The 26,659-nt window shown below is 38.9% G+C and overlaps 1 protein-coding gene across 2 annotated transcripts; it reads right to left on the minus strand.

The window, feature by feature from the left end:
• Nucleotides 1–5,661: 5,661 nt before the first annotated feature.
• On the minus strand, nucleotides 5,662–8,180 carry LOC132641115 (high affinity nitrate transporter 2.5). 2 transcript variants are annotated; one of them, XM_060358000.1, is made up of 3 exons: nucleotides 8,052–8,180; nucleotides 6,836–7,742; nucleotides 5,662–6,204 (listed from the first exon to the last, which is right to left on the minus strand). In XM_060358000.1, the coding sequence occupies exons 2-3, from the start codon at nucleotides 7,699–7,701 to the stop codon at nucleotides 5,832–5,834; spliced, it is 1,239 nt and encodes a 412-aa protein (XP_060213983.1). In that variant the 5' UTR covers nucleotides 7,702–7,742; nucleotides 8,052–8,180; the 3' UTR covers nucleotides 5,662–5,831. The 2 variants fall into 2 exon arrangements, with proteins under 2 accessions (XP_060213983.1, XP_060213982.1); XM_060357999.1 differs by having other exon boundaries at nucleotides 6,836–8,180.
• Nucleotides 8,181–26,659: the final 18,479 nt, after the last annotated feature.

A 26,659-nucleotide genomic window follows, 5' to 3' on the forward strand; every position in this document is an offset into this window, starting at 1 on the left:
TCATGTTACTTTCATGTCTTACATACTCAATACTTTGTCCGTACTGACGTCCCTTTCCTAGGGGCGCTATGTTTCATGCCCGCAGGTACAGGTAGACAAATTGACGATCCGCCACTATAGGCTGTTGTTCAGCTGATATTGGAGCACTCCTCTTATTCCGGAGTTGCTGCTGTGCTTTGGAACATTATTCTTTTATGTACATATGGGGACGGGGGGGGGGGGGGGGGGGGGGCCCTGTCCCGACCTTATTATGTCAGATACTCCAATAGAGGCTTGTAGACAATCATGGATTAGTTATACGTTGTATGGCCCTTCGGCCTAAGTTTTGTTGTATAGTATTTCATTACAGCCTTGTCGGCTTGCATAGTTTTGTCCAACATAGCTGAGTAGTATGTCTTCTTGGGCTCATTCTTTTTTATTTTTTTTAGCACATCTCTTATATGATTTAGCAGATTTTCATCTGGTGACCCCGAGGTCCACTCTTGCTTATGATCATGATAGAAAAACATATTTAGCGGCGCTCGACAGGTAGGGCCAGGGTGCCCATCATGACCCTCCAGATTGGATCGTGACACTATAAGATTTGGTAGGTGGGGTAAGAGGTGCGGGTGTGTTAGAGGGTGAGGAGGAGACAATCAGTGTGGACCGATTAAGAAACCTTTATTCTCTACTTTTACTTAAGAAGTTATTTTCCTCATTTTTAAGGAACTTGTTTTTCTAAAGAAACGTTTTTTAAAAAATTTTGACCAACCAAACATGAAAAAATTAGAAAATATTTCCTGAAAATGTGTAATCTCCCTACCAAAGACACCCATATTATACATCAATCATACACTTGTTATACACTGAGTATACACCAATGACGTTTACAAAACAGTTAAAACTATGGAAGTCAAAATAGTTTTAGCAGCCTCCTCAAAATGTTAAGATCCCTTAAAAATACTCCATCTGATATGGTATCCAATTCAGATAGAGTCACAAGTATATATTAAGTATTTCTTATGAGATATTTATTCTAGTCAAATATATTTCATTACAATCCTGTACTGCTGTACAAATATAAATTCTTTAGCAGACTTATCAACGTAAAGCAGGATAAAGAAATTATCTTTCTTTCTTGGTGTCATTTGCACGATTTCCCTTCAAAGGCACTGGTCTTTAATTTTTACCCTTCGCCTAATACCCCGAGGTTGGGGGTTCGAATTCCGGTTCAGTCCAAAAAAAAAAAAAAATCACAAGGCGAACGTTTGTAGTAAAATTAGGCCTCAGAGTAGTTTTGCCAAAATTAGGCCTATTCGAATAAAGTTAGACCTCAAGGCAGAGGTTTGCCTAAAGCCTAACTTTTGCCTCCAAAATACACAGAGACTCAACTGCAATACAAGCACATTTATTTATTGTTGCTTGTAACTGAAAGTTATAATTTTTACCTGGTTATGAGGCTGCCATTTTTAAAAAGGACAAATTTTAGTCATTGTATTGTAAGTAATACTAGACTATGGTCTGTTTGCTGTGAGTTTTTGTTGAAGATATTTTACCTTGATTATCATGTTTTAAATCATTTTAAAGTGCTTATCATTTTGTACTAGGGCAAGGATATGGTTGGAGGATAGCGTTTGAGTTCTATTTCTGAGTGTTAAAAGGATCAGAACAGTGTTTAAGTGGTCGTAAAGCAGATGATGTAGAGTAAGAGTTGGTACATTTGTGATAGAAATCATTTTCTAAGGCAGCAAACTCTACATTCTCTATCTGATGAGGTAGAGTTTATAGTCAAACTCTGCCCGGTAAGGAAAGGTTTGCAGTCAAATTCTATCTAATCAGGCACGGTTGAGACAATTTAAAACTTTGCCTGAAGTATGCGAATTCAAATTCTATTTTGCGATTTATGTATTTTTAAAACTGAGCGGGGTTCGAACCCGAAACTAAGGGATTTTAAGCGAATGGCAAAAATTAAAGACCAATGCCTTTGAAGGGCAATCCGCGCAAAAAAATGCGTTTCTTATATGTGGATACTAGTTTCATTAAGCCCGGGACCAAACTCAAGAAATGAAAGTAGATATTTTAATCAAAGAAATGTAGTTTATGTTACACATTTTTACTATATAATAATTAAAATTTCAAATAAGTATATTTTTAATATATAAAACAAAACTTTAATATCATTCCTTTAACATCTTAACTTTCATTTTTGATGAAATATTTATTTCAAATCAGATGCAGAGTCAGAATTTGAAGTTTATGAATTATGCATCCTAATCTATTTAAATTACTTAGTTCTAAATTAATAATTTGAACATACTCAATGAACTTTTAAGACAAATAAAGAGTTTGAACCAAACACTACCGAATCAGACTAAACACGTAGCAGACAGTCTAATGCCGCGATGCTTCAAGTTCATTTTTTGTTTATCCGGAACACATTTAAAATTTTAATAATATATTTCATTTTCACCTGTATTATACAATCTCTTGTTTTCATCTTCTAGGATCATCTAACAACAACAATTTTTTTCAATAATCTTAGTTTTGAGTTTTTACGTAGATTAACCTAATGATCTTACAAAAATATTAATAAATAATAATTAAAGTACATAAATTGAGCAAAGATTTTAAAACTATACCTAAAATTAATTTTAGAATAGATCTTTATAAGCACATATGAGCTCAATAAAAAAAGCAAAATATTGGAGGTTTAATAAAAAACTTAGTAAGACCTAATAAATACTCCAATTGTAAAAGACAGTTTGGCCCAAAGTTTCTTAAACTTTACCGGAACATATAAGGAAAAATTATGTCCCCTCCGTCTCAAAATATTTGTCACGTTGCGTCTTTCGAAATGCAATTTGACTAATCTTCCAAGCTAAATTGGATTAGATTAACTCAATATTTTAAAATTAAATTTTGAATATTTGAAAATTATATGAAAAATACTATAAATTGCAATTCTCTTATTAATATAGTGAATTTCTTTTTTAAAAATATTGACAAATACTTATAGAATTTGACCCTCGAAAAGTGAAATGTGATAAATATTTTGAGACGAATGAGTGAAAATTAATGTAATATGGATCAAAAAGAGGTTAACAAAAAGTTACTACTATAATAATATCAATGTTGACTAATAACAAAGGCCCATAATATCTTAAGAAAGAGAAATTTACGAGGGAAATGCAAATTCATTTTTTTCGCGCATTGCCCTTCTTTTTTTTTGGGGGTGATCTTAAATTTTGCCCCTCAAATTGCTGGTTTTTAAGTTTTGCCAGTCTTTAAGTTTTGCCCGTTCGCTTGAAAAGGTGGTTGAATATACCCTAAGGTTTTGAATTCGAACCCCCACTCAGTCAAAAAAAAAAAAAAAATCGAAAGACAAGGCTTTGCAAAAAGTTATGCCTTAAAGGCATAACTAAAAGTATGCTTCATACGACAGAACTTTTCCTTAAGGCATAGACTTTGCCTTATAAGGCAAACTTTTAGTTATGCCTTAAGGAAAAGTTCCGCCTTATGTGTCATACTTTTAGTTATCCCTTAACTAAAAGTCTGCCCCATAAGGCGGAACTTTTTTGAGTTGTCTTAAGGAAAATTTCCGCCTTATGGGGCAGACTTTTAGTTAAGGCATAACTAAAAGTATGCCCCATAAGGCGGAATTTTTCCTTAAGGCATAACTAAAAGTTTGCCATATAAGACAAAGTTCTACCCTCTCCGGCAGACTTTTAGTTATGCCATAAGGCAAAGTTTGCCGCATAAGGCAGAACTTTTTGCAAAGCTTTGCCTTGCGATTTTTTTTTATTTTTATGACTAAGCCGGGGTTCGAACCCAGAACCTCAGGTTATTTTAGGAGAAGGGAAAAAATTAAAGACCAATAATTTGAGGGGTAAACACTAAAGACCACCCCCAACAAAGGGCAATCGTGCAAATTGCCCAAGCAAATTTACTCATGCGGGTCCCCATAGGGTTGTTAGGCCGACAAAAGTTTAAGATCTTTGCCTAGATATTATACTAACATAACTAAAAGTCTACCCCATAAAGCGGAACTTTTCCTTAAAGCATAACTAAAAGTTTGCCCTATAAGGCAAAGTTCTGCACTTTCCGGCAGACTTTTAGTGATGCCTTAAGGTAAAGTCTGTCGCATAAGGTAAGATAAGGCAGAGCTTTTTGTAAAGTCTCGCCTTGCGATTTTTTATTTTTATTTTTATGACTAAGTCGGGGTTCGAACCCAAAACCTCGAATTATTTTAGGCGAAGGGTAAAAATTAAAGACCAATAATTTAAGGGGCAAAAACTAAAGAGCACTGCCAACAAACGCAATCATGCAAATTTACTCCTGTGGGTCCCTTAGGGTTGTGAGGACGACAAAAGTTTAAGATCTTTGCTTATATATAGTACTAATATTATCACATATTCTTACAAAGATTAATGGCAGAATGGCTTGGGACCCCCGAACTTGTTATGTTTTATTTAGTCCACACCTAAACTATGCGTTGACTTAATTACCACCCTGAACTTAGTAATATGATAGCTTCGACCCCGCTAGATGCTGATGTGGCAAAAAGCGTGGATAAACTCTCTTTTAGGCGCGTGGAAGGGTGAAAAATCGAAAAATCAGCTTCCAAATGGGGTATTTTTCAACTATTAATTGCCACATAATCAATATAATGATTTATTTGATCCAATTGTATTTCTTTTTTATTTTTCTTGAAATACATTGCATATTTTATCCCAATTTTTTTTTCTTTTTCGATGTGATGATTATTTATATGTATTTTTTTTTCTTTTTTTCGGATCCAAATCTAAATAACTTAGTTGAAAGATTCAACTTGAAACTCTATTTATTTTAGCTAAATAAAAATAAGGTTTAGCAAAAGTAATGAAGTTTAGATGGTGTATTTTCTACAAAAATATTGTGTATTTTTCTTTTCATGCAATTATTATTTATTTCAAATGTACATTACTTTTTCGGGTCAAATTCGTAAAAATATTTTATTTGATTTCTTTTTTAGATGCAATGATTATTTGTTCTAACTGTGTCTTTCTTCTTTTCCTGGCCAAATATATAAAAATAACTTGATTAGAATATCATTATCTTTAGGCAAATAAAAAAATTATAATCAAAATATTTTCAAGTTCTTTTTTTTTTAACAGATTTGACCCGAAAAAGATGATTTAAATAATTGCTGAACTTAAAAAGGTAAATTTTTTATATTTTATCCTTTAAAAAATGCCACATGGACAAAAAAATCCATGTGGCAGCGCGTGTGTCACACTTCCATGGGTTGTCAGCGTCCAGGGGAGTTGTGCCTATCATATTTTCAAGTTGACAGGGGTAGTAGGCCAACATAAAGTTTAGGTGTACACTGAATAAAAATGACAAGTTCAGGGGGTCCCGATCTATTCTGCGAAGATTAATTTGAGCAAGTAGTTCAATGTGTAGAGTTGCTACACTGTATTATACTGGTGCATTCGATTCTCACCGGATCCTTCACAGTTGAGGTCTCTCGCTCCTCCCCAATAAAATTAATAAACTGACATAAATTTATTTCTTAATAGCCAAAGATTTCGAGAGGAAATTATGAATTTCTTTTATTGGCTATATTATGATGCCTCTAGTTTTCGCAGTTGTCAAAATACAGCAGAAGCAATTTAGACCGTACATATTCTGAGAGAAACAAAGTACTCTTGTAATTACTTTATGCAAACTCTTGAAGTAATAGAAAATAACACATGGAGCTATAGTTCTCTACATAGGGGAACTAAGCTTAAACAGAAATTTGTGCAATTAAGAACAATAAATACAATACAAGAGTGACAAAATACAATACTAGAGTGACAACATCCTTGAAATCAAACAACTATATTTGGAGGTCCATCTATAGGTGTTGGTGCAGATTCCACTTTTTTACCTCTTTCACTTGTACTGTTACCAGCAAATTTCATGCTTGCCTGGTGAAAGCCATTCTCTTTTTCATTTAAACTCCACTCTTTCATGTAGTAATCTTCCTCTGTCGAGCCTTTAGATGAGGGGCCATAAAACATTCCACCCCATTGTGGGAAGTATATAAACAAAATGGGGAGGGTGCAACATATAATCATGATACCCATGTATGTAATCCCTGTTTCTGTCGAATATCTTGTTCCTCTAAAGAAAATTACTTGAGTCAGTACTGCTCCAAAGTTTCCACCTCCTCCTGTCATCCCCGAAATTATGCCCAATGATCTATTTAAGCAACCAAAAAAAAAAAAAAAAAAAGGAGGGAGAATTAGGCTTTTAACGAGTGCGAAGATATATTCTTTATCAGATTTAAGTTATATGCACTGACAATATAAATATTTTTTGTGTAAATTAACTTGATATTGTACGTAGCTACAGTTAGTTGCTAGGTAACTAATTTCTCTTATTATGGCCAGCGCCCAGCGGAACTAGTTACAAGAGAATTATGCCCGGTTCCATCCTCGAGGCGAGGACTCAAAGGTTAAAGTGTTGGTTTCGGATCAAATCGACCACTTATTATGGGCAGCTTCCTTTAGTTGACCGATAGTGCAAATTCTTTTACAGTATGTACAAATAGAAGTCAAATTCTGTTTTATATTGTTTATAATACCTTTTTGATTGAGAACTGGCCCTTTGATGGTTAAGGTCAGATCTCGAATCAAATCCCCTCCTCCCACACCAAGGAAAAGCGCGACTTGTGACCGGTCCCCTTAAAAGAGAACCAGCCTCAGCCTTAGCCCTAGCCTCTAGGCAAGGACTCAAAGGTTAAAGGTTCGGTCATGGATTGAACCGGCCCCTTTGTCAAGTTTAGGTAAAATCAAACTTAAGTAATACGAAAATCAGGTAGAAATCATACCTTCTTGAAACAAATGGAACGACCCCGAAAGTAAGTCCACAGGCAGCTTGGCAAAACACAGAAAACACAAGCATCACAACAATAGAACCGCTTAAAGATTCTACTTTCCCTAAAAGAACACATAACAAGCCTCCTAAAGTCTGCACAATCCATAGTGTCCAAAGCCTTCCCCTCATACCAAACCTTTTCGCCATGATATCAGACAACATCCCTCCTCCAGGCCTGGAAAATAAGTTTGCTAAACCAAAACTAGCTGCAATAATCCCAGCAGTGTGAAGATTCACATGGAACCTGTCAAAAAAATACTGTGCAATTATGTTGTCTACAGTAAGTTCAACACCAAAACAATAGCCATAAGTCAATGTCAAGATCCACGCTCTATAATTCGTAACCGCATGATATAAAACATCTGACATATTATCTTTATGCTTTTCGCCAGATTTATGTAGTTTTGCGTAATTCCCATCAGGCATATCTTGGCCTAAAAAGAAAACAGCATAAGCTGATAAAGCCTGAAACAGGGCAGGTATAAAAAACGTAATTCTCCAAGCAGTAAACTGCGTAGCACCAATTCTATGTATTAGCGAAAAAACCAAAGGCATAATTAGCTGTGTAGCACCACCACCAAAATTTCCCCAGCCTCCAGCAACACCATTAGCCGTGCCAACGACCTTAGCAGAGAACATCGAGCTCATCCAGAATTGAGTTGAAACAAAAGTGGCTAACGAAAACCCCGTGAAGAAACGAACTAAAACGAATGAAATCGCTGAGTTGGCGATTGCAGTTAAGAAAACAGCTGGTGCAGTTAAAAGAATAAGTGCAGATGAAGCAAGTCTTGGACCAAACAAGTCACAAGCTGTTCCCATTGCGATTCTCGCGAAAACTGCACCCGAAACTGCTGCAATCCCTGCATTTCCAATGTCAGTACCTGTAAGATCAAGATTGTCGCGTATTATAGGGAGGAGGGGTGGAGCAGCAAATGTGGAAACGAAACAAGAAAAGAAGGAAATCCAAGAAAGATGAAATGCTCTCATGTGAGGAGCTGAAATAGAGTACACTCTGAATTCAGTGGCTTTATGTTCAGAGTCAACTGGCATAGCAAAATTTATGTGTACAGATTTTGTTCCATCATTAGATTCCAACTCCATGTTTTCCATAGTTGGAAATGTGAGAATGTAAAGAAAATAAAACTTCAAAAAGAGTAAGAAGGTACTACTTTTTTTTTTTCCTTTCTTTTCTTTAGATTCAATCCCACAGTTGTTGATTGCTCCTTTATGCTGAAAAGTACGCTATCACTAGGACCCTTTTCTGGCATGTATAGTGCCAAAGTCTACGGGGGTGTTTGGTATATGGTGGGAATATTATTTCTTTTATAAGAAAAAATTAGTCATTTTCGGGTGTTTTTGGTTATTAGAAAATATTATTACTAACATTTTCCACCGGAAAGTGAAGAACTTGTGGGTGGAAATCAGTTTCCTTCGCATTGATCTCAACTCTTAATTTCATATTGCTGCTTTAATTAACCAACACTCAGATATTACCGTCTATCTTTTACATTCAAAATTTCATGAAAACACTTCCGATTTGATAATACTCTCTCTTTCCCAAAAAATTATCATCTTTTTCTTTTTAGTCTGTCCCAAAAAGATTGTCCCCTTTCTATATTTAGAAACAATATAACTTGATGAGATTATTTACATCCACACAAATATTTAAGACTTATTTTGGACCACAAATTTCAAAAGTCTTCATTTATTTCTTAAATTTTGTGCCAAGTCAAAAGAGGACAATTTTTTTGGGACGAAAGGAGTATTTTTTATGATCTTTTAAATGTTTTACAAAAAATATTACCACTCACAACCAAATAGGAAAAAACATTTTTCAGAAAAATACTTGTTAGAAAGTACGTAGCATATAGCAAATTTCAAACTTGAGATAATTCAGCCAATAGAAAGAGGTTGTAATATGAAATTTGTAATATACTTTTAAGACGCAAATTTGTGAAAGGGATGCTAGTGAACCTACAGGTAGGAAGAAAAGAAATTCATAGGTTTACTTTGTGATAGTTAATGCCTAACTGATTGTCATGGAATTGAATTTTCCCTACGTGAAAGAAAGAGAATTGAGAGTTGAGTGCATTAATTGGTTCGTTCCATTGACTTTGGAAATGGGGAAGCTAACCAAGAATCCAAGGGAATGTGCATTTGTTGACTGGGTAAGAGATTCCTTTTGATTTTATTTTGTGCAGGTGGTGTATGACCATATTGTCCTTAGTTGGAATTAGCTCTTCTAGTTTGTCGTATAAAATTAATTCATTTACTTTGTAGCATTACATTAAATATTTCAAAGAAACAAGAACGGTCATAATTTGTCGACACATACAGCTTTAATTTTTTTTTATTCTTGGACACCTTTTTATAAATCAAATAAGGGGAATTCTTTTAAAAAATATTTGGTATAAGAAAGAAAACGATTGCAGTCATCATATTTTCTATTTTCTCCTTTTGCACCAAACGATCAAAAGAATACTAAGTCGTCTGATGTACAAGTTCATAATATGATTTAAGCAAAACAGCTTTCAGCCTACAGAAGTTGGGTTTTTGGAATTTGAAGCACAAAAATCTTAGGAATAGGACAAATCTTACGTGATCCTGTATGGCCCATAATTGGATTTTGCCTGTAATTTTCTGCCTGGATTATGATTTTGACCTTTCATTGGTTTATGCTAAAACCATTACTTATTATCTGTTCATTAATTTGCTCAAACCTTTGCAATTTCTATTGTTCACATAAACAAAGTGGAAGGTCCTTCTATACATTTAGGTGAAGACCAGAAACTAAGAAGGGTAATTTTGTCTTTTACCGAAAGGAGCAGTATTGTTATGAGAGTTTAGCTGGATTGAATATTCAACAGTATTATAAAATAATGAGCTGGACTGAATATTCTCTCTTTATTATTCTGGAACAAAAAAGAATATTCATCTGCAATTAGGGCCCGTTTGGCCATAAATACCAGAAACTTTTTCACTTTTTTTGGAATTTTTGAAGTTGGAGTTGTGTTATCCGTAGTTTTTGAAATTATAATTTTTGGTGAAATGTAGTGTAAAAAAGTGAAAAAAGTTGAAATTTTTTTAAAAACAAGTTTTTCTTGTTTTTAGTATTCCGGAATATAACTCCGGAAAAAAGTGAATAATTTTTATGGCCAAACGCTAAAAGTAAAAAAAGTGAAACAAAATTTCGGAAAAAAGTGAATAATTTTTATGGCCAAACGCCCACTAAATATTGAAAAAAAAAAAAATTTAATAGTTCAATAAGTTCAATGATAATGACTTAAAAATTAAGCCACCAAATTTAAATCTTGAATACGATGTGTTTGTTCACGTGGATGTGTCATTGAAGAGAGACACATACTTGCGATTCTATGCAATTATCATGCGAGAAACAAATACGGCCCTAGGATTTTGAGTTTATGGGTTCTATATTTTTGAAAGAAACTATTGAATTCTTGATAAATTATTTATACATTTGAAGTGAATTCTTTACACAAAAGCAAGATCTACATAAAATTATTGAATTCAGCTGAACTCATAACTGGAATGTTAGCTCCACCCATGGCGAAAATCATCATTCTTGGCATATTTAGAATTTCGTCAGTTTATTAGTCGCATTTGGTAGTCTCCATATTTCTAGGCTAGCTACTTGCAAATTACGGCCTTTCAAAGTGTTCACATTCCACATTTACTTGTTATACTTATTCTTATGCTGCAATTATGTCTTGTAGAAAAACTTTCAACATTGCTTGTAGTCTTATTACTACAAATTTCTTGACGATGTTACTTCGCTTCAACCCTTATTATTGTCAAATACTGATGAAGTGGGACCTATGGTGGTTAAAAAGGGTTTAACTTAGCTGTAATTAGTTAGTGGCTAAGTAATGTTAGTTAGGAAATGTCGGTGGAACAAAATGTATAAATAGATAGTGGAAGTTAGATATTTTCATATCACTGTAAACACATTTGTATATTTTCTCTCTCTACATATGAATGAAACTTTTACCTTCTTCTTCATTTTTGAGTTTCTCTCCATTAATCTCTGATTGGTTGCCATGGCTGAGCTATTCAACCTAGTATCAGAGCTTCTCGATTAGATCTTATCACTCAACCATTGTTACAGTAGAAATTGTGCTCTCTAAATTCGAGTAATTTCTTCGCATAAACAAAGATTATCTTCGAAGCTAGTGTTTGAATTTTCAAGGTCAATTTTCTGATCTAGTGTTGATTCTAAAGTAGCTACAGTGTCTAATGTTGAAGAAACTCCAAATGTTGAGAATGTTGCAAATGATGCACCTGCATATGTGACTCCAAATGCAAATTCGAGTACGACTTCACAACGATCTGGTGAAATTCAAATTCATCACAATCATCCTTTGTAGATTTATCCCTCGGATATCCAAGGACCAGTACTTGTCTAGGTTCAACTCCAAGGAACTAAAAACTATTCTCTTTGGAGTAAATCTATTAAAATTGTTCTCCTAGGAAAGAATTACATAGGGTTTGTGATAGACACCTGTCATAAGGAAATGTATGATGCTAGCTTGTATGAGATGTGGGAGAGATGTAATGCCTAGTGTTGACTTAGATTATGAACACAGTTTCTAAAGACCTAATTCGTACTGTTATTCATGCATCTGATGCTCATAAATTCTGGGAAGATTTCAGAGAAAGGTTTGTTAAAGTAAATGCCTCTAGGGCTTTCTACCTACATAAGGAAATAACTACTTTAATTCAGGGCACATCATCTGTTTCTATATACTTTACTCTACTGAGAGAGTTATGGGATGAGTTTCATGTATGCTTTGGATCCACCTCGATGTTTTCCATGCCCTGAGTCTAAGCATTACATAGAACACTTCCACTTACAGAGGCATTGGCAATTTTTAATGGGATTGAATGGGTCATTTGATCATGCCAAGAGCCATGTTCTGATGACAGTGCCCTTTCCCAATATAAACCAAGCTTATGTTATGATCATGAATGTTGAAAGTTAGAGGAAACTAACTTTGGCATGGGTGTTGGCTATAGTGGAGAATCTTGCTCTACAAACATTGAGTCAATTGCTCTTATGAGCAACAGGGCTCCTAGTGGTTGATATAGGCCCAGGGCTACCTTTAGCAACAACTCCTTTGGCAACAAATGTCATCTATACTGTGAGTTCTGCAATTACAAAGGTCATACAAAGGAGACATGTTACAAGCTACATGGCTATCCAACCGACTTTAAAATCAAAAAGAAAAGAGGATCATCAAACTCACACTCAGGGAATCCATCAGGTTTATATGCTAACAATATGACTAATGCAGGAGATCATTTCTCTGATGTGTAGGGCAGTTTTTGAGCACCAATGTGACTAATGCAGGAGATCATTTCTTTGATGTACAAAGCAATTTTAGACCACCTGGAGCACTGTCAGCTCCTTTCTTCACTACAGAGAAGTATAATCAAATCTTATTGATGTTGTATAGGAGTAACAAAGGCAAAGAAGTTGAGTCAGTTGCTCATTCAGCCACAACAAGACCTGCAGGAGTTAGTCTCGCTCAGCTACAGCTAAACCCTCAAGTTCAGGTACTGTTTTTTCTTGTATAGATAGTAACTAGATTACAGACACGGGTGCATCAAATCACATGGTTTATAGTCTTAGTCTACTAAGTAAATGGAAAGAGCTGACAGAACTAACTAGCAATAATGTACATTTACCTATAGGGGGACAAGTGTCCATTAGTCACATTGGTGTTGCTTCAGTTCTTAAGGATAAATCTGTTCAGAATGCACTGTATATTCCAGGCTTCAAGCTCAATTTGTTATCTGTTTCACATATTACAAAAGAATTACTATGCCCTGTTGCATTCTTCCCTAATTTCTATGTGTTTTAGGAACTCTCAAGCGGGAAGGAGATAGGGATTGGTAGAGAGGATCAAGGCTTATACATTCTAAAAGGGGATATCAAAGGAGACTCAGTGAAACCTAAGATTGCTCCATCAGTAGATATTCAATCTAGTTCTAGTACTAGTACCAACTCTTTTCTTTTTCCTTTCAAATAATGTGCACAATACTGCTAGTAGTGACATTAGTTACCTGGAAAATAAGTGCTATGATCTTTCTTTATGGAATAAGTGGCTAGGACATGCACCTTTAGCAGTTCTAAGAAAGATAGGTGAATTGAAATGTACTACACTGAATGATCCTGTTTGTACAGTTTTCCTAGTTTCTAAACAAACAAGATTACCATTTCATTTCACTAATACTTCTTTTGTTCATTCTTTTGATCTTGTGCATGCTGATGTTTGGGGGCCCTATAGAGTGGCTTCAAATACTGGCAAGAGGTATTTCATGACCTTAGTAGATGACTATTCTTGGTACACTTGGATTTTCTTGATGAACACTAAATCTGATTCAATTGTGATATTGAGAAATTTCTTTCTCCTAGTTAAAAATCAGTTCAACTACCGTAATGACCTATTTGGTCGTTATAGCCTTTTCAGTGCTTTTGACCTTTTTTCGAGCTTGTTTACTCACGAGGGGACCATTGACACACTTCCCGAGGTCTTTGGATATGATTTGGGTGACTTTATGGCAAATTTGGGCTTAAAGCGAAAAAGAGTTGACTCAAAGTTGACTTTTTATTAAACGGACCTTTTTCGAGAATCTGTCGATTTCGAGAGGTCCGGATGATTTTTTAGAACTCGTGTGTATATTCAGTTTGGTTCCTAATGTACTCGGGTGCATTTTGAGACTTGGGTTGGAAAGTTAGTTTTGAGGTATCGGGGGTTGACTCGATCAATGAGACCTCCGTTGGGAATTTCGAGGCCACGAGTGTATTCGTAGCATGTTTTTATGTATGTCTACATATATGATTTGTGAGCTGATGGTCTCGAGTGATAATCAGGATTTCAGGTTGAATTAGTGAAACTTGTGTAATATTTTGGTGTCTGGTGCACCGCTTAAGAGGCACTGGGACCGTGGCAGCAGTATCGCTATAGCGGTGGCCCTGCCGCTACAATGTCCTTATGTTTTTTGGGCAGGATAGCAGAAGCAGTCAGGGGACTGCGGAAGCGGGAGTGCTGGAGCGTCTAATGGACCGTAGGAGCGGGTGAAGGGCAGTTAGATTCATTAAATGTGTATTAAAAGCCCTAAGTTGTTCATTCAATACCATTCTGACTTTAGAGCTTTTTGGGAGCATTCAAGGCTGTTCTTCATAGAAAATCATTGTGGTAAGTTCTTTCACCTTCCTTTCCATTCCATGTTACCTTAATCACCTTAGGAATCCATTAAACATGCTAGTTTCCTTAAGAAATGGTGGATTGAAAGAGGGTTTTGTGGGTTCTTCATTCTAGGCTATTAAATCTCGAATTAATGGTCGGGTTAACTCCTTAATTTAAGCATGGGATTGGTGATTAGAGTCTATTATTTCATGATTTCTGTCACGACCCAACCCCGTGGGCCGCGACCAGTGCCCTAGCTGGGCACCTATACGTACCCGATACCCAAATTAGCATATTATCAGAATAATAATATAATAATATTAGTGGATGCTACAGAATTTATCAGAAAAAGCAGACTTGGCACACATAGGCCGATAAGGCCATCATAGAACAAAGTATCCCAAACATATGTACAGAACCCACACAGATGTATCCACAGACCTCTACAGAACATATCATAATCATAAGACGGGACAGGGCCCCGTCATACCCAGAACAAAGCACATATCCAGATAGCAGTGACAGACTGTACCAAAAGATGGGCTCTGAAGAAGAGAGCGCCCCAAAATAGCAGAAGTGGGATCCTAAACAGATGGATCAGCGAACCTGTCGTCTGTACCTGCGCGGCATGAAAACGCAGCCCCCGAAGAAAGGGGGTCAGTACGAAATATGTACTGAATATGCAAAGCGGAATCACAGAAGTCAAATCATAATGATTACAGAAAATGAGTACAAAATCCAGAGTGTCAGATGCATATTTCCAAAACCGACAGAATGTGTACAGAAACATATGTCATATCATATCATATCCGGTCCCTGCCACGGGACTCGGCAGACAGAATGTGGCCACCCTCCTGACGCTGGTGCCACTATACAGAGGAATCAGAAAAAGGGGCGTGGCCCCGTATCATATAATGTCATATCAAAATGGCCATAACAGATCAGATCAGAATAGGCGGACATGGCACATCATACTCCACAGACCCATGTACGCGTATACCTGCCCCCTCACATCGGGACGCGGCGAACAATGCAGAGAATTACGCTTGACAACATATCCTGGCCCGGGCTCAGTGTGGGAAACATTGGGACATCCACGAATGGAGTAGTGAGAGACTAATGCAATTTAAAAATATAATAAATGTTTTCAAAGACTCGATGAAGCGTATCAAAGACAAACAAATCCAATGGGATCGGACGGAATCATATTAAATGTATTTCGGATATCATAATAAATTACAGAAGTATAACTTTCCCGAAGTCATTCGGTGTGTCAAAATAATTTATAATATTTAACAGAATATTTAAAATAATATTCGTTAAGCGATTAGTAGGGTAATTAAAACATTTCTTTCAAAAATCGCTTAAAAAGGAAGCTTTAACACATTAGGGGCAAAACCGGAAATAGTGGGCCCACCTCAGAACAAATAAGGCGGCAGGCTCAAAGTGTGCCCTCTAAACATATAATATCATCTACGAAGGTTATACAGACATTCTATGACTTTCTGAGTAATTTAGAGCACAATTGCATAATTTCAGAAAAAGCGTATCAAAATGGCTCAATTCTACTGAAGGAAAAACTGAAATTTTGTCTTGCGGATTCCGAGGGCCAAGAGGTCCTTCGAGGCCCGGATCCGACCCTAATACACTAAGGGCATGCCAAGGGAAGAATTGGGTTTGCTTTACATACCTTTCACGCCCCTTAAGCCTTTCCAAACTCACTTCCCGTTTCGTCGAAAAACTGCAATTGGTCAAGTTTACCAATTGTGAGTTATTAATGCCATTATTACAACTTTAAGCATATTTGGCTACCGAAATTTCGGCAGCACTTCCCCTATACATATGGCACCCCGAGAATTCAACTCGGCTAGAAATCATCAACAACAACCCAAACGACAACATTAACATCAACAAAGAACATTAAGAACACAAATATCCTTCAACTAGACATTTTTCTCACAAGTTGACATAACCTTCATTTCAATCCAAACTTCCACTAATATCAATAATTTCACATTCATCAACAATCAAGATCATCACCATATAGTTCTAGATACATTTCATATCGTTTGCCTTAAGATATACACTCGATATACATAATATACAACTTTCCGCCAAAATCATAACTTATGCAAAACATCAAATCTTTGGCATCCAACTTCATAACAAGTTTCCAACTTCCAAATTCATCAATGATCACCATAATTCACAACCAAACAACTTCATTTCCTTAATGTCGGAAAATCATACTAAAACGACATAAGTTTCTACATTCCAATTCAATACAAACTTATATCATTCTAACTTCATTTACATATCAAGCATCACAATAACACAACTAATGCATTAAACAAACTTGATCCATTCCATTCCAAATCCATTATACCACACGGCCATAAGCCTCTTTTAACACTTCAACTAAATCATTCAACTTTCAATCCCAATATTCATTTCATCACAATCACAACTAGAATATAACATAAATTCAATACATTTTGGCTATACAACATAGACACCCTCACGGCTACACACCTACAACACACACCCACTTTGCAAACTTCCATTTCTTCATACAATCAACACATTTCTACATACTACAACACAAACAAAACTCAACAACACAATAAAAAGGTAGAAATTCTTACCTTTTCTTCAAGTCTTCTTCACTTGGAGGTATGATTACTTTGGTGATTCTAATGCTCCCCACTCCAATCCAACTATACCAAGTTACAAAGGAACCTTGACTTAGTAGGAATTTAACAAGAAATGAATTTTTGGAGCTATATTTTTGGTAGCTATTTTTCCTAGCCAAACCCGAAACCCTCTATCTCTTTTGCTCTTGTTCTTGATTTTTTTTTCTAAGTCTCTTAATGCCTTAAGTCTTCTAATGTCTATCATTTAAAGACTTGGTCACATGACCAAGCACATGACCAAGTAATGGGCTTGGATCATGGCCTTAAGTTAATTGATTCACATGGAAATTTAATACAATTTTTGGGCTTGGGCCAAGGCCATCATGGCCGGCCACCCCTAATCTTTTGGGCCTTAATTTGCTTCTTATTTTATAAGCCCAATAACTTGTGGATCGAATTTTGTAATTCCCGAAACTAATTTCCAAAATTCCAAAATTACCCTTAGCCTTGTCCCACACTTTCATGATTCTATTCTTTCATGCATAACTCCTATGTTCAACAAAATATCAAATTTGACCTTATATCTCAAAAATCCAATATAATTCAAGTTTCTCCAAACGTGTGAAAACACGGGATATAACATCCTCCCCCCCTTTAGACCATTCGTCCTCGATTGTAAAATTAATCTTATAGGGTTGGAAAATACTTTGGGGGAGTTCATACTTACAACAACACATAGGACATACGATTGACATTGAAATGAAATTAAGCAGGATTTAAGGTTACCTGTGGGCATAGGGAATAATTGAGGATATTTCTTCTTCATTTCCTCTTCTGCCTCCCATGTCATTTCTTCCCTATTATCGTTCCGCCACAGAACCTTAACAGAGGCTACATCTTTATTCCGGAGCCTCCTTACCTGACGATCCAGAATAGATACGGGCTGCTCCTCGTACGATAGTTGCTCCGTCACCTGAATATCATCCGCAGGGAATATTCTGGAAGGGTCACCAATGCATTTGCGGAGCATAGACACATGGAATACCGGATGTACCGCTTCCAAATCAGATGGCAAATCTAACTCATAGGCGACATTTCCAACCTTCCGAACAATCTGATAATGCCCAATATAACGCGGACTGAGCTTACCCTTTCTGCCGAACCGCATCACGCCTTTCATAGGCGATACCTTCAGAAATACCCAATCGCCTACCTGAAACTCCAACGGTCGACGCCGTTTATCCGCGTATGACTTCTGTCGACTCTGGGCTGCCAACAGTCGCTCTCGAATAAGTTTTACCTTGTCCACGGCCTGCTGGACCATATCTGGGCCAATCAACTCTGACTCGCCAATATCAAACCAGCCAATCGGCGATCTGCATTTCCTGCCATATAGAGCCTCGTACGGAGCCATCTGGATGCTGGAATGGTAACTGTTATTATATGCAAACTCAATCAATGGCAAGTGGTCATCCCAGCTGCCTCTGAAATCAATAACGCAGGCCCGCAACATATCCCCCAGCGTCTGTATAGTGCGCTCCGCCTGTCCGTCGCTCTGAGGGTGGAAGGCTGTGCTCAGACACACCTGAGTCCCTAGACCTTCCTGAAATGACCTCCAGAAACGCGCCGTAAACTGGGCGCCTCTGTCAAAAATAATAGATATAGGAACTCCGTGAAGCTTCACAATCTCTCTAATATAGAGCCTGGCATAATCCTTGGCGGAATAAGTAGTCCTGACGGGAAGGAAGTGGGCTGATTTCGTCAGCCTATCAACGACGACCCAGATGGAATCATACTTCCGTGGAGTGCGAGGCAAACCTGTAATGAAGTCCATATTAATAACCTCCCACTTCCAAGTCGGGATTTCTATCTCCTGCAACAGTCCACCCGGCTTCTGATGCTCAATCTTGACCTGCTGACAATTAGGACATTGGGCGACGAATTCTGCAATATCCCACTTCATACCGTCCAACCAGTATAAGCATCGAATATCATGGTACATCTTCGTAGACCCAGGATGGACCGAATAGCGAGCATAATGTGCCTCGCTCATAACCTGCTGCCGAAGGCCTGCAATATCAGGTACACACAACCTGCCTCTGTATAACATAGTGCCGTCTGGTGAAAACTCGAACGGAGTCCTCTCCTTATCGTAGGTTGTGTCCCTGTACCGAGCTAAGACAGGATCCTCGAACTGATGCCGCTTAATATCGTCCCTGATGGATGACTCAGAAACCCCTCGAACAGAAATCCGTGTATCTCCAGAATCGGCCAGACGAACCCCGAGACTAGCCAACTGCTGAATATCACGGGCTATCTCTCTCCTGTCTGGCTGTAAATCGGCCAAACTGCCCATAGACATCCAACTGAGCGCATCGGCAACAACATTAGCCTTACCCGGATGATACAGAATATCCACGTCATAATCTTTCAGAAGCTCCAGCCACCTCCGCTGTCGCAAATTAAGCTCTCTCTGCCTGAAAATATACTGGAGACTCTTATGATCAGTATAGATATCCACATGAACGCCATATAAATAGTGTCTCCATATCTTCAGAGCATGAATTACCGCTGCGAGCTCCAGATCGTGGGTAGGATAATTCTTCTCATGCTTTTTGAGCTGCCGGGAAGCATACGCTATAAATCTGCCGTGCTGCATCAATACACAGCCTAACCCCATGCCAGAAGCGTCACAATAAATAACATACCCGTCCGGTCCCTCTGGGAGAGTCAGAACTGGGGCTGTAGTCAGCTTCTCCTTCAGCAACTGGAAGCTCCGTTCACAAGCGTCAGACCACTGGAACTTAGCTCCCTTCTGAGTCAGCCTTGTCAAAGGCGCTGAAATCGAAGCAAACTTCTCCACAAACCTCCTGTAATAACCTGCTAACCCCAGGAAACTGCGTACCTCTGTGGGCGTCGTAGGTCTGGGCCAATTCTTCACGACCTCAATCTTCTGCGTGTCCACCCGGACACCATCAGCTGCAATAACATGCCCCAAGAAAGCCACTGAAGACAGCCAGAATTCACACTTAGAAAATTTCGCATATAATTTCTGATGCCGGAGTACCCCTAATACCGATCTCAGATGATCTGCGTGCTCCGCCTCAGACCGAGAATAAACCAGGATATCATCAATGAATACAATCATGAACATATCCAAGAATGGCCTGAATACCCGGTTCATCAAATCCTTGAATACTGCGGGAGCATTTGTCAGCCCAAAAGACATAACCCTGAACTCGTAATGCCCATATCGGGTCCGGAAAGCTGTCTTAGGGATATCGGCCTCTCGTACTCGCACCTGGTGGTAACCGGATCGAAGATCTATCTTCGAAAAACACTTAGCGCCCTGCAGCTGATCAAACAAATCATCAATCCTGGGGAGGGGGTATTTATTCTTTATAGTTACCTTATTCAGCTGCCGATAATCAATACACATACGCAGCGACCCGTCTTTCTTACGCACAAATAATACCGGGGCTCCCCAAGGCGAAGTACTGGGTCTGATGAAGCCCTTATCCAACAAATCTTTCAGCTGCTCCTTCAACTCCTTTAACTCTGCAGGCGCCATTCTATACGGAGGAATAGAGATAGGCTGAGTGTCTGGGAGTAAGTCAATAGAGAAGTCTATCTCCCGCTCTGGAGGAAGACCTGGAAGCTCGTCGGGGAAAACATCTGGAAACTCATTAATCACGGGGACTGACTGAAGTGTCGGCGTCTCGGCGTCCAAGTCTTGCACCCGAACCAGATGATAGATATAACCCTTTCTGATCATTTTCTTTGCCTTAAGGTATGAAATAAACTTACCTTTCGGCGATGCTGTATTACCAGCCCAATTTATAACTGGCTCCCCGGGAAACTGGAAGCGAACCACCTTATTCTGGCAGTCAACATTAGCATAACAGGAAGCTAGCCAGTCCATACCCATAATAACATCAAATTCAGTCATATCTAACTCTACCAGATCTGCCTTAGTGTCACGGTCACAAACGATCACAGAACAGTCTTTATAAACCTGTTTCGCTACAACAAAATCCCCTATCGGTATGGCTACCTCAAATGGCTCTATAGGTTCAGACATAATACCAATTTTACCGGCAACAAGAGGTGAAATATATGATAAAGTCGAACCTGGATCAATTAATGCATACACAGACCGAGAGAAGACCAATAAAGTACCTGTAACGACATTAGGAGATGCCTCCTAATCCTGGCGGCTGGCCAAAGCATAAATGCGGTTCGAAGGACCGCTAATACCAGAAGCTCCACCACGGCCTCTGCCGCGACCCGCTGGTGCTGGAAAACCCTGCCCCGTTGGGCGCATAGCCACTGACGAAGATGAAGACCCAGCGGCTGATCCGGTAGGCTGCGCTGCACCACCCGAACTACCCTTATACGGGCAATCTCTCACAGAATGGCCCTGACGGCCACAAGAAAAGCACACACCGGTGGCTCTGTAGCACTCTCCCGTATGGTATCTGCCGCAAAAAGAACACTGAACCCTGGGTGGCCTCATCTGACCAGAACCCCTATCTGTCCGTGAACCTGAAACCCTGGAGCTCTGGCCTGCTCCTGAATACCCTGGGCTATCAAATCTGCGACCGGTAGGCTGGGGAGGCGCGCTCTGCGCCGGCTGAGATGAAAATCTGCTAGGCTGCTGCGGCTGTTGGGGCTGTCTGCCCCGAAAATCTCCAGATGACCTGGCCCTCTTGGGCTGTCTCCGATCCTGGCCCCTGTCAGGCTGGTGTCCTCCTCTGCCCCGATCCTCCATGCCCTGGGCATGGGCCTGGATACGGGCAATGTCCATACCGGGCTGAGCAGCCAATACTAAGCAGCTATCAACAAAATACCGATCCAGCCCCATAATATATCTGTGCATCCGGTCCGCCATAGTAGCCACCACAGTAGGTGCATATCGGGCCAAGGAATCAAACTCCAAACTATAGTCCCGGATACTGCGGCCCTTCTGCCTCAATAATAAGAATCTATCAGATCTGGCTCGTCGCAACTCTGGGGGCAGAAAATGTCCAAGAAATGCCTGAGAAAAATCGCCCCAAACTGCTGGAGGAGCGCCGTCCCCCCTGGATAGCCCCCATGACTCGTACCAGTTTGCCGCCACATCATATAACCGGTACGAAGCTAACGCGACTGACTCTGCCTCGGAAGCATTAATAAAATCTAGAGTGCGTCGCATCTTCCTGATAAACTCCTCGGGATCCTCCTCGGGCTTTGTCCCGAAGAACTCTGGAGGGTTACAAGTCAAAAACTCACGGGCTCTCGAACTATCACGTCTGACCGCCCGGTCACCTCCCAGTCCATGCCCCTGAACCTGCCCTGCCACAAGTCTAGTCAGCAACTGGACTGCCTCCCTCATAGACTGATCCTCAGTGCCTGGCCGTGGAGCTGGAGGCTCCGGTACTGGAACTGCGGGAGCTGGCGGTGGAGCCGCCCCCCGATCTGCGGCTGCGGCCGCCCCAATCTCCTCCACGAGTGGCGGTGTAGACGAACCCTCTGTCTGGGGCAAAGTCCCCGGAGCAATATGTGCCTGGGCCCTGGTAATCCTCTGGACCCGGCTAGTCTCTCCCAAGGCTGCTGACTTGGCCTTTTGGGCCGCTGTTGCCTTTTTTGGAGGCATATCTGCAAATATAGCCACTCGTTAGGGAGGGGTCATCCTGATAACACAGCTCTATCGCACGATCTAAGACAGAAAGAAGGGTAGTATCCTAAATGCCCTGTACCCTCCTGTTTATAGGCGTGGTGCACAACACACCGATAAACAAGACTCTACTAGACATGGTCTGTGGACATTCCGAGGACGAACTGCTCTGATACCACTTTTGTCACGACCCAACCCCGTGGGCCGCGACCAGTGCCCTAGCTGGGCACCTATACGTACCCGATACCCAAATTAGCATATTATCAGAATAATAATATAATAATATTAGTGGATGCTACAGAATTTATCAGAAAAAGCAGACTTGGCACACATAGGCCGATAAGGCCATCATAGAACAAAGTATCCCAAACATATGTACAGAACCCACACAGATGTATCCACAGACCTCTACAGAACATATCATAATCATAAGACGGGACAGGGCCCCGTCATACCCAGAACAAAGCACATATCCAGATAGCAGTGACAGACTGTACCAAAAGATGGGCTCTGAAGAAGAGAGCGCCCCAAAATAGCAGAAGTGGGATCCTAAACAGATGGATCAGCGAACCTGTCGTCTGTACCTGCGCGGCATGAAAACGCAGCCCCCGAAGAAAGGGGGTCAGTACGAAATATGTACTGAATATGCAAAGCGGAATCACAGAAGTCAAATCATAATGATTACAGAAAATGAGTACAAAATCCAGAGTGTCAGATGCATATTTCCAAAACCGACAGAATGTGTACAGAAACATATGTCATATCATATCATATCCGGTCCCTGCCACGGGACTCGGCAGACAGAATGTGGCCACCCTCCTGACGCTGGTGCCACTATACAGAGGAATCAGAAAAAGGGGCGTGGCCCCGTATCATATAATGTCATATCAAAATGGCCATAACAGATCAGATCAGAATAGGCGGACATGGCACATCATACTCCACAGACCCATGTACGCGTATACCTGCCCCCTCACATCGGGACGCGGCGAACAATGCAGAGAATTACGCTTGACAACATATCCTGGCCCGGGCTCAGTGTGGGAAACATTGGGACATCCACGAATGGAGTAGTGAGAGACTAATGCAATTTAAAAATATAATAAATGTTTTCAAAGACTCGATGAAGCGTATCAAAGACAAACAAATCCAATGGGGTCGGACGGAATCATATTAAATGTATTTCGGATATCATAATAAATTACAGAAGTATAACTTTCCCGAAGTCATTCCGTGTGTCAAAATAATTTATAATATTTAACAGAATATTTAAAATAATATTCGTTAAGCGATTAGTAGGGTAATTAAAACATTTCTTTCAAAAATCGCTTAAAAAGGAAGCTTTAACACATTAGGGGCAAAACCGGAAATAGTGGGCCCACCTCAGAACAAATAAGGCGGCGGGCTCAAAGTGTGCCCTCTAAACATATAATATCATCTACGAAGGTTATACAGACATTCTATGACTTTCTGAGTAATTTAGAGCACAATTGCATAATTTCAGAAAAAGCGTATCAAAATGGCTCAATTCTACTGAAGGAAAAACTGAAATTTTGTCTTGCGGATTCCGAGGGCCAAGAGGTCCTTCGAGGCCCGGATCCGACCCTAATACACTAAGGGCATGCCAAGGGAAGAATTGGGTTTGCTTTACATACCTTTCACGCCCCTTAAGCCTTTCCAAACTCACTTCCCGTTTCGTCGAAAAACTGCAATTGGTCAAGTTTACCAATTGTGAGTTATTAATGCCATTATTACAACTTTAAGCATATTTGGCTACCGAAATTTCGGCAGCACTTCCCCTATACATATGGCACCCCGAGAATTCAACTCGGCTAGAAATCATCAACAACAACCCAAACGACAACATTAACATCAACAAAGAACATTAAGAACACAAATATCCTTCAACTAGACATTTTTCTCACAAGTTGACATAACCTTCATTTCAATCCAAACTTCCACTAATATCAATAATTTCACATTCATCAACAATCAAGATCATCACCATATAGTTCTAGATACATTTCATATCGTTTGCCTTAAGATATACACTCGATATACATAATATACAACTTTCCGCCAAAATCATAACTTATGCAAAACATCAAATCTTTGGCATCCAACTTCATAACAAGTTTCCAACTTCCAAATTCATCAATGATCACCATAATTCACAACCAAACAACTTCATTTCCTTAATGTCGGAAAATCATACTAAAACGACATAAGTTTCTACATTCCAATTCAATACAAACTTATATCATTCTAACTTCATTTACATATCAAGCATCACAATAACACAACTAATGCATTAAACAAACTTGATCCATTCCATTCCAAATCCATTATACCACACGGCCATAAGCCTCTTTTAACACTTCAACTAAATCATTCAACTTTCAATCCCAATATTCATTTCATCACAATCACAACTAGAATATAACATAAATTCAATACATTTTGGCTATACAACATAGACACCCTCACGGCTACACACCTACAACACACACCCACTTTGCAAACTTCCATTTCTTCATACAATCAACACATTTCTACATACTACAACACAAACAAAACTCAACAACACAATAAAAAGGTAGAAATTCTTACCTTTTCTTCAAGTCTTCTTCACTTGGAGGTACGATTACTTTGGTGATTCTAATGCTCCCCACTCCAATCCAACTATACCAAGTTACAAAGGAACCTTGAATTAGTAGGAATTTAACAAGAAATGAATTTTTGGAGCAATATTTTTGGTAGCTATGTTTCCTAGCCAAACCCGAAACCCTCTATCTCTTTTGCTCTTGTTCTTGATTTTTTTTTTCTAAGTCTCTTAATTCCAAAATTACCCTTAGCCTTGTCCCACACTTTCATGATTCTATTCTTTCATGCATAACTCCTATGTTCAACAAAATATCAAATTTGACCTTATATCTCAAAAATCCAATATAATTCAAGTTTCTCCAAACGTGTGAAAACACGGGATATAACAATTTCTTCATTATTAGTGGGTAATTTATGAAATTGGAAATTAGGGTTCATACCCAAATTTGGGAGTTTTGCCTAGAATCCGAATATAAGTTATTTTTTGGTTCTTCTAGCTTATAACTGATGAGAATTGATCACCTAGACCATTAATTTCATGTTGAGACATATTGATTCTTAATTTCATCTTTTTAGTTCATAAACCCCATTCTATAGGTTGGGATTTGGGTCTTGAATAGAAGTAAGGTTTGAATAATGATCCTTCTTGATTCTAATTTCCTAATTCGGATATGACTAGAGTTTCATTATATCGAGGCACAAAGGAAGGGAAAGACTAAGGTTTAACTGTTGGAGATTTGCTGTTCGGCTTTTCAGGTAGGTTACGGTTTACCTTATGGTAAGACTTCGATTAGCGAAACGTATGTTTAGATGATATTATCGGAGAATGCATGTAAACCTTCGAGTATGAAGTTGGGTTGGATATTGCCTTAGGTTGGGCCTTGTTGAGTGATTTGGGGGCTAGCCACCCCGTTGCATTGTTGACTTATCTTGTTCTATTTATTTATTAGCTCGTTGTCACGTTGAGACATTAGATATTGGTGATTAGTGATAGATCATGATTATGATATTGCGGTACCTTACTTTTATTTGATATTGAGATGAAAATTGTGATTCCATTGTGGCTTATTGTGTAGCCTTATTATTGATATTACTTGTGTGCCATGTATGGTACTGTTTGGGATTGAATTGAATATTTGCTATTATATTGCATTGTATTCATATTCATTTCCATGATACATGATATTGCCTTGTTATGGTATTGAGGATGAAAAATGAGAAGGAATTACAGATGCATTAAGACATATTTGATACGAGTCATCTCTGGGCTGTGTGTGGGGTGACCGGTATTATTCTGAGACTTATTGTATATCGAGTCATCTCTGGGCTATGTGCGGAATGACTGATATCGGGCGTATTGATTGGATATTGAGTCATCTCTGGGCTATGTGTGGAGTGACTGATACATGGACTTCACGGGTTCCCCATGGGTTGTGCTTCAGAGATGTGATGTTCCATTATCGGAGTACATGTGTACGGCGCATATGCATTGGATTCATCATTCATACATTATTGCATTGGATTGTACCTCTTGGTTTTCTGTGATATAGTTGTGAGATGATTGTGATATACTGGTTCAGATTGGTTATACTGAGACTTGACATAGTTGGGTTTAGATGCTGTAACATAGGTGATGACTTATACCGTGGTTATTAATTTGTGTTGACTTGAAC

Source organism: Lycium barbarum, chromosome 5 (assembly GCF_019175385.1).
Source record: "Lycium barbarum isolate Lr01 chromosome 5, ASM1917538v2, whole genome shotgun sequence".
Taxonomy (NCBI): Eukaryota; Viridiplantae; Streptophyta; class Magnoliopsida; order Solanales; family Solanaceae; genus Lycium; species Lycium barbarum.

Coding starts and splice junctions, on each gene's coding strand:
- LOC132641115 (XM_060357999.1), bottom strand. CDS start 7,992: ATGGAAAACATGGAGTTGGAATCTAATGATGGAACAAAATCTGTACAC. Junction 6,205..6,835: donor GTTCCATTTGTTTCAAGAAG/GTATGATTTCTA, acceptor TTGCTTAAATAG/ATCATTGGGCATAATTTCGG.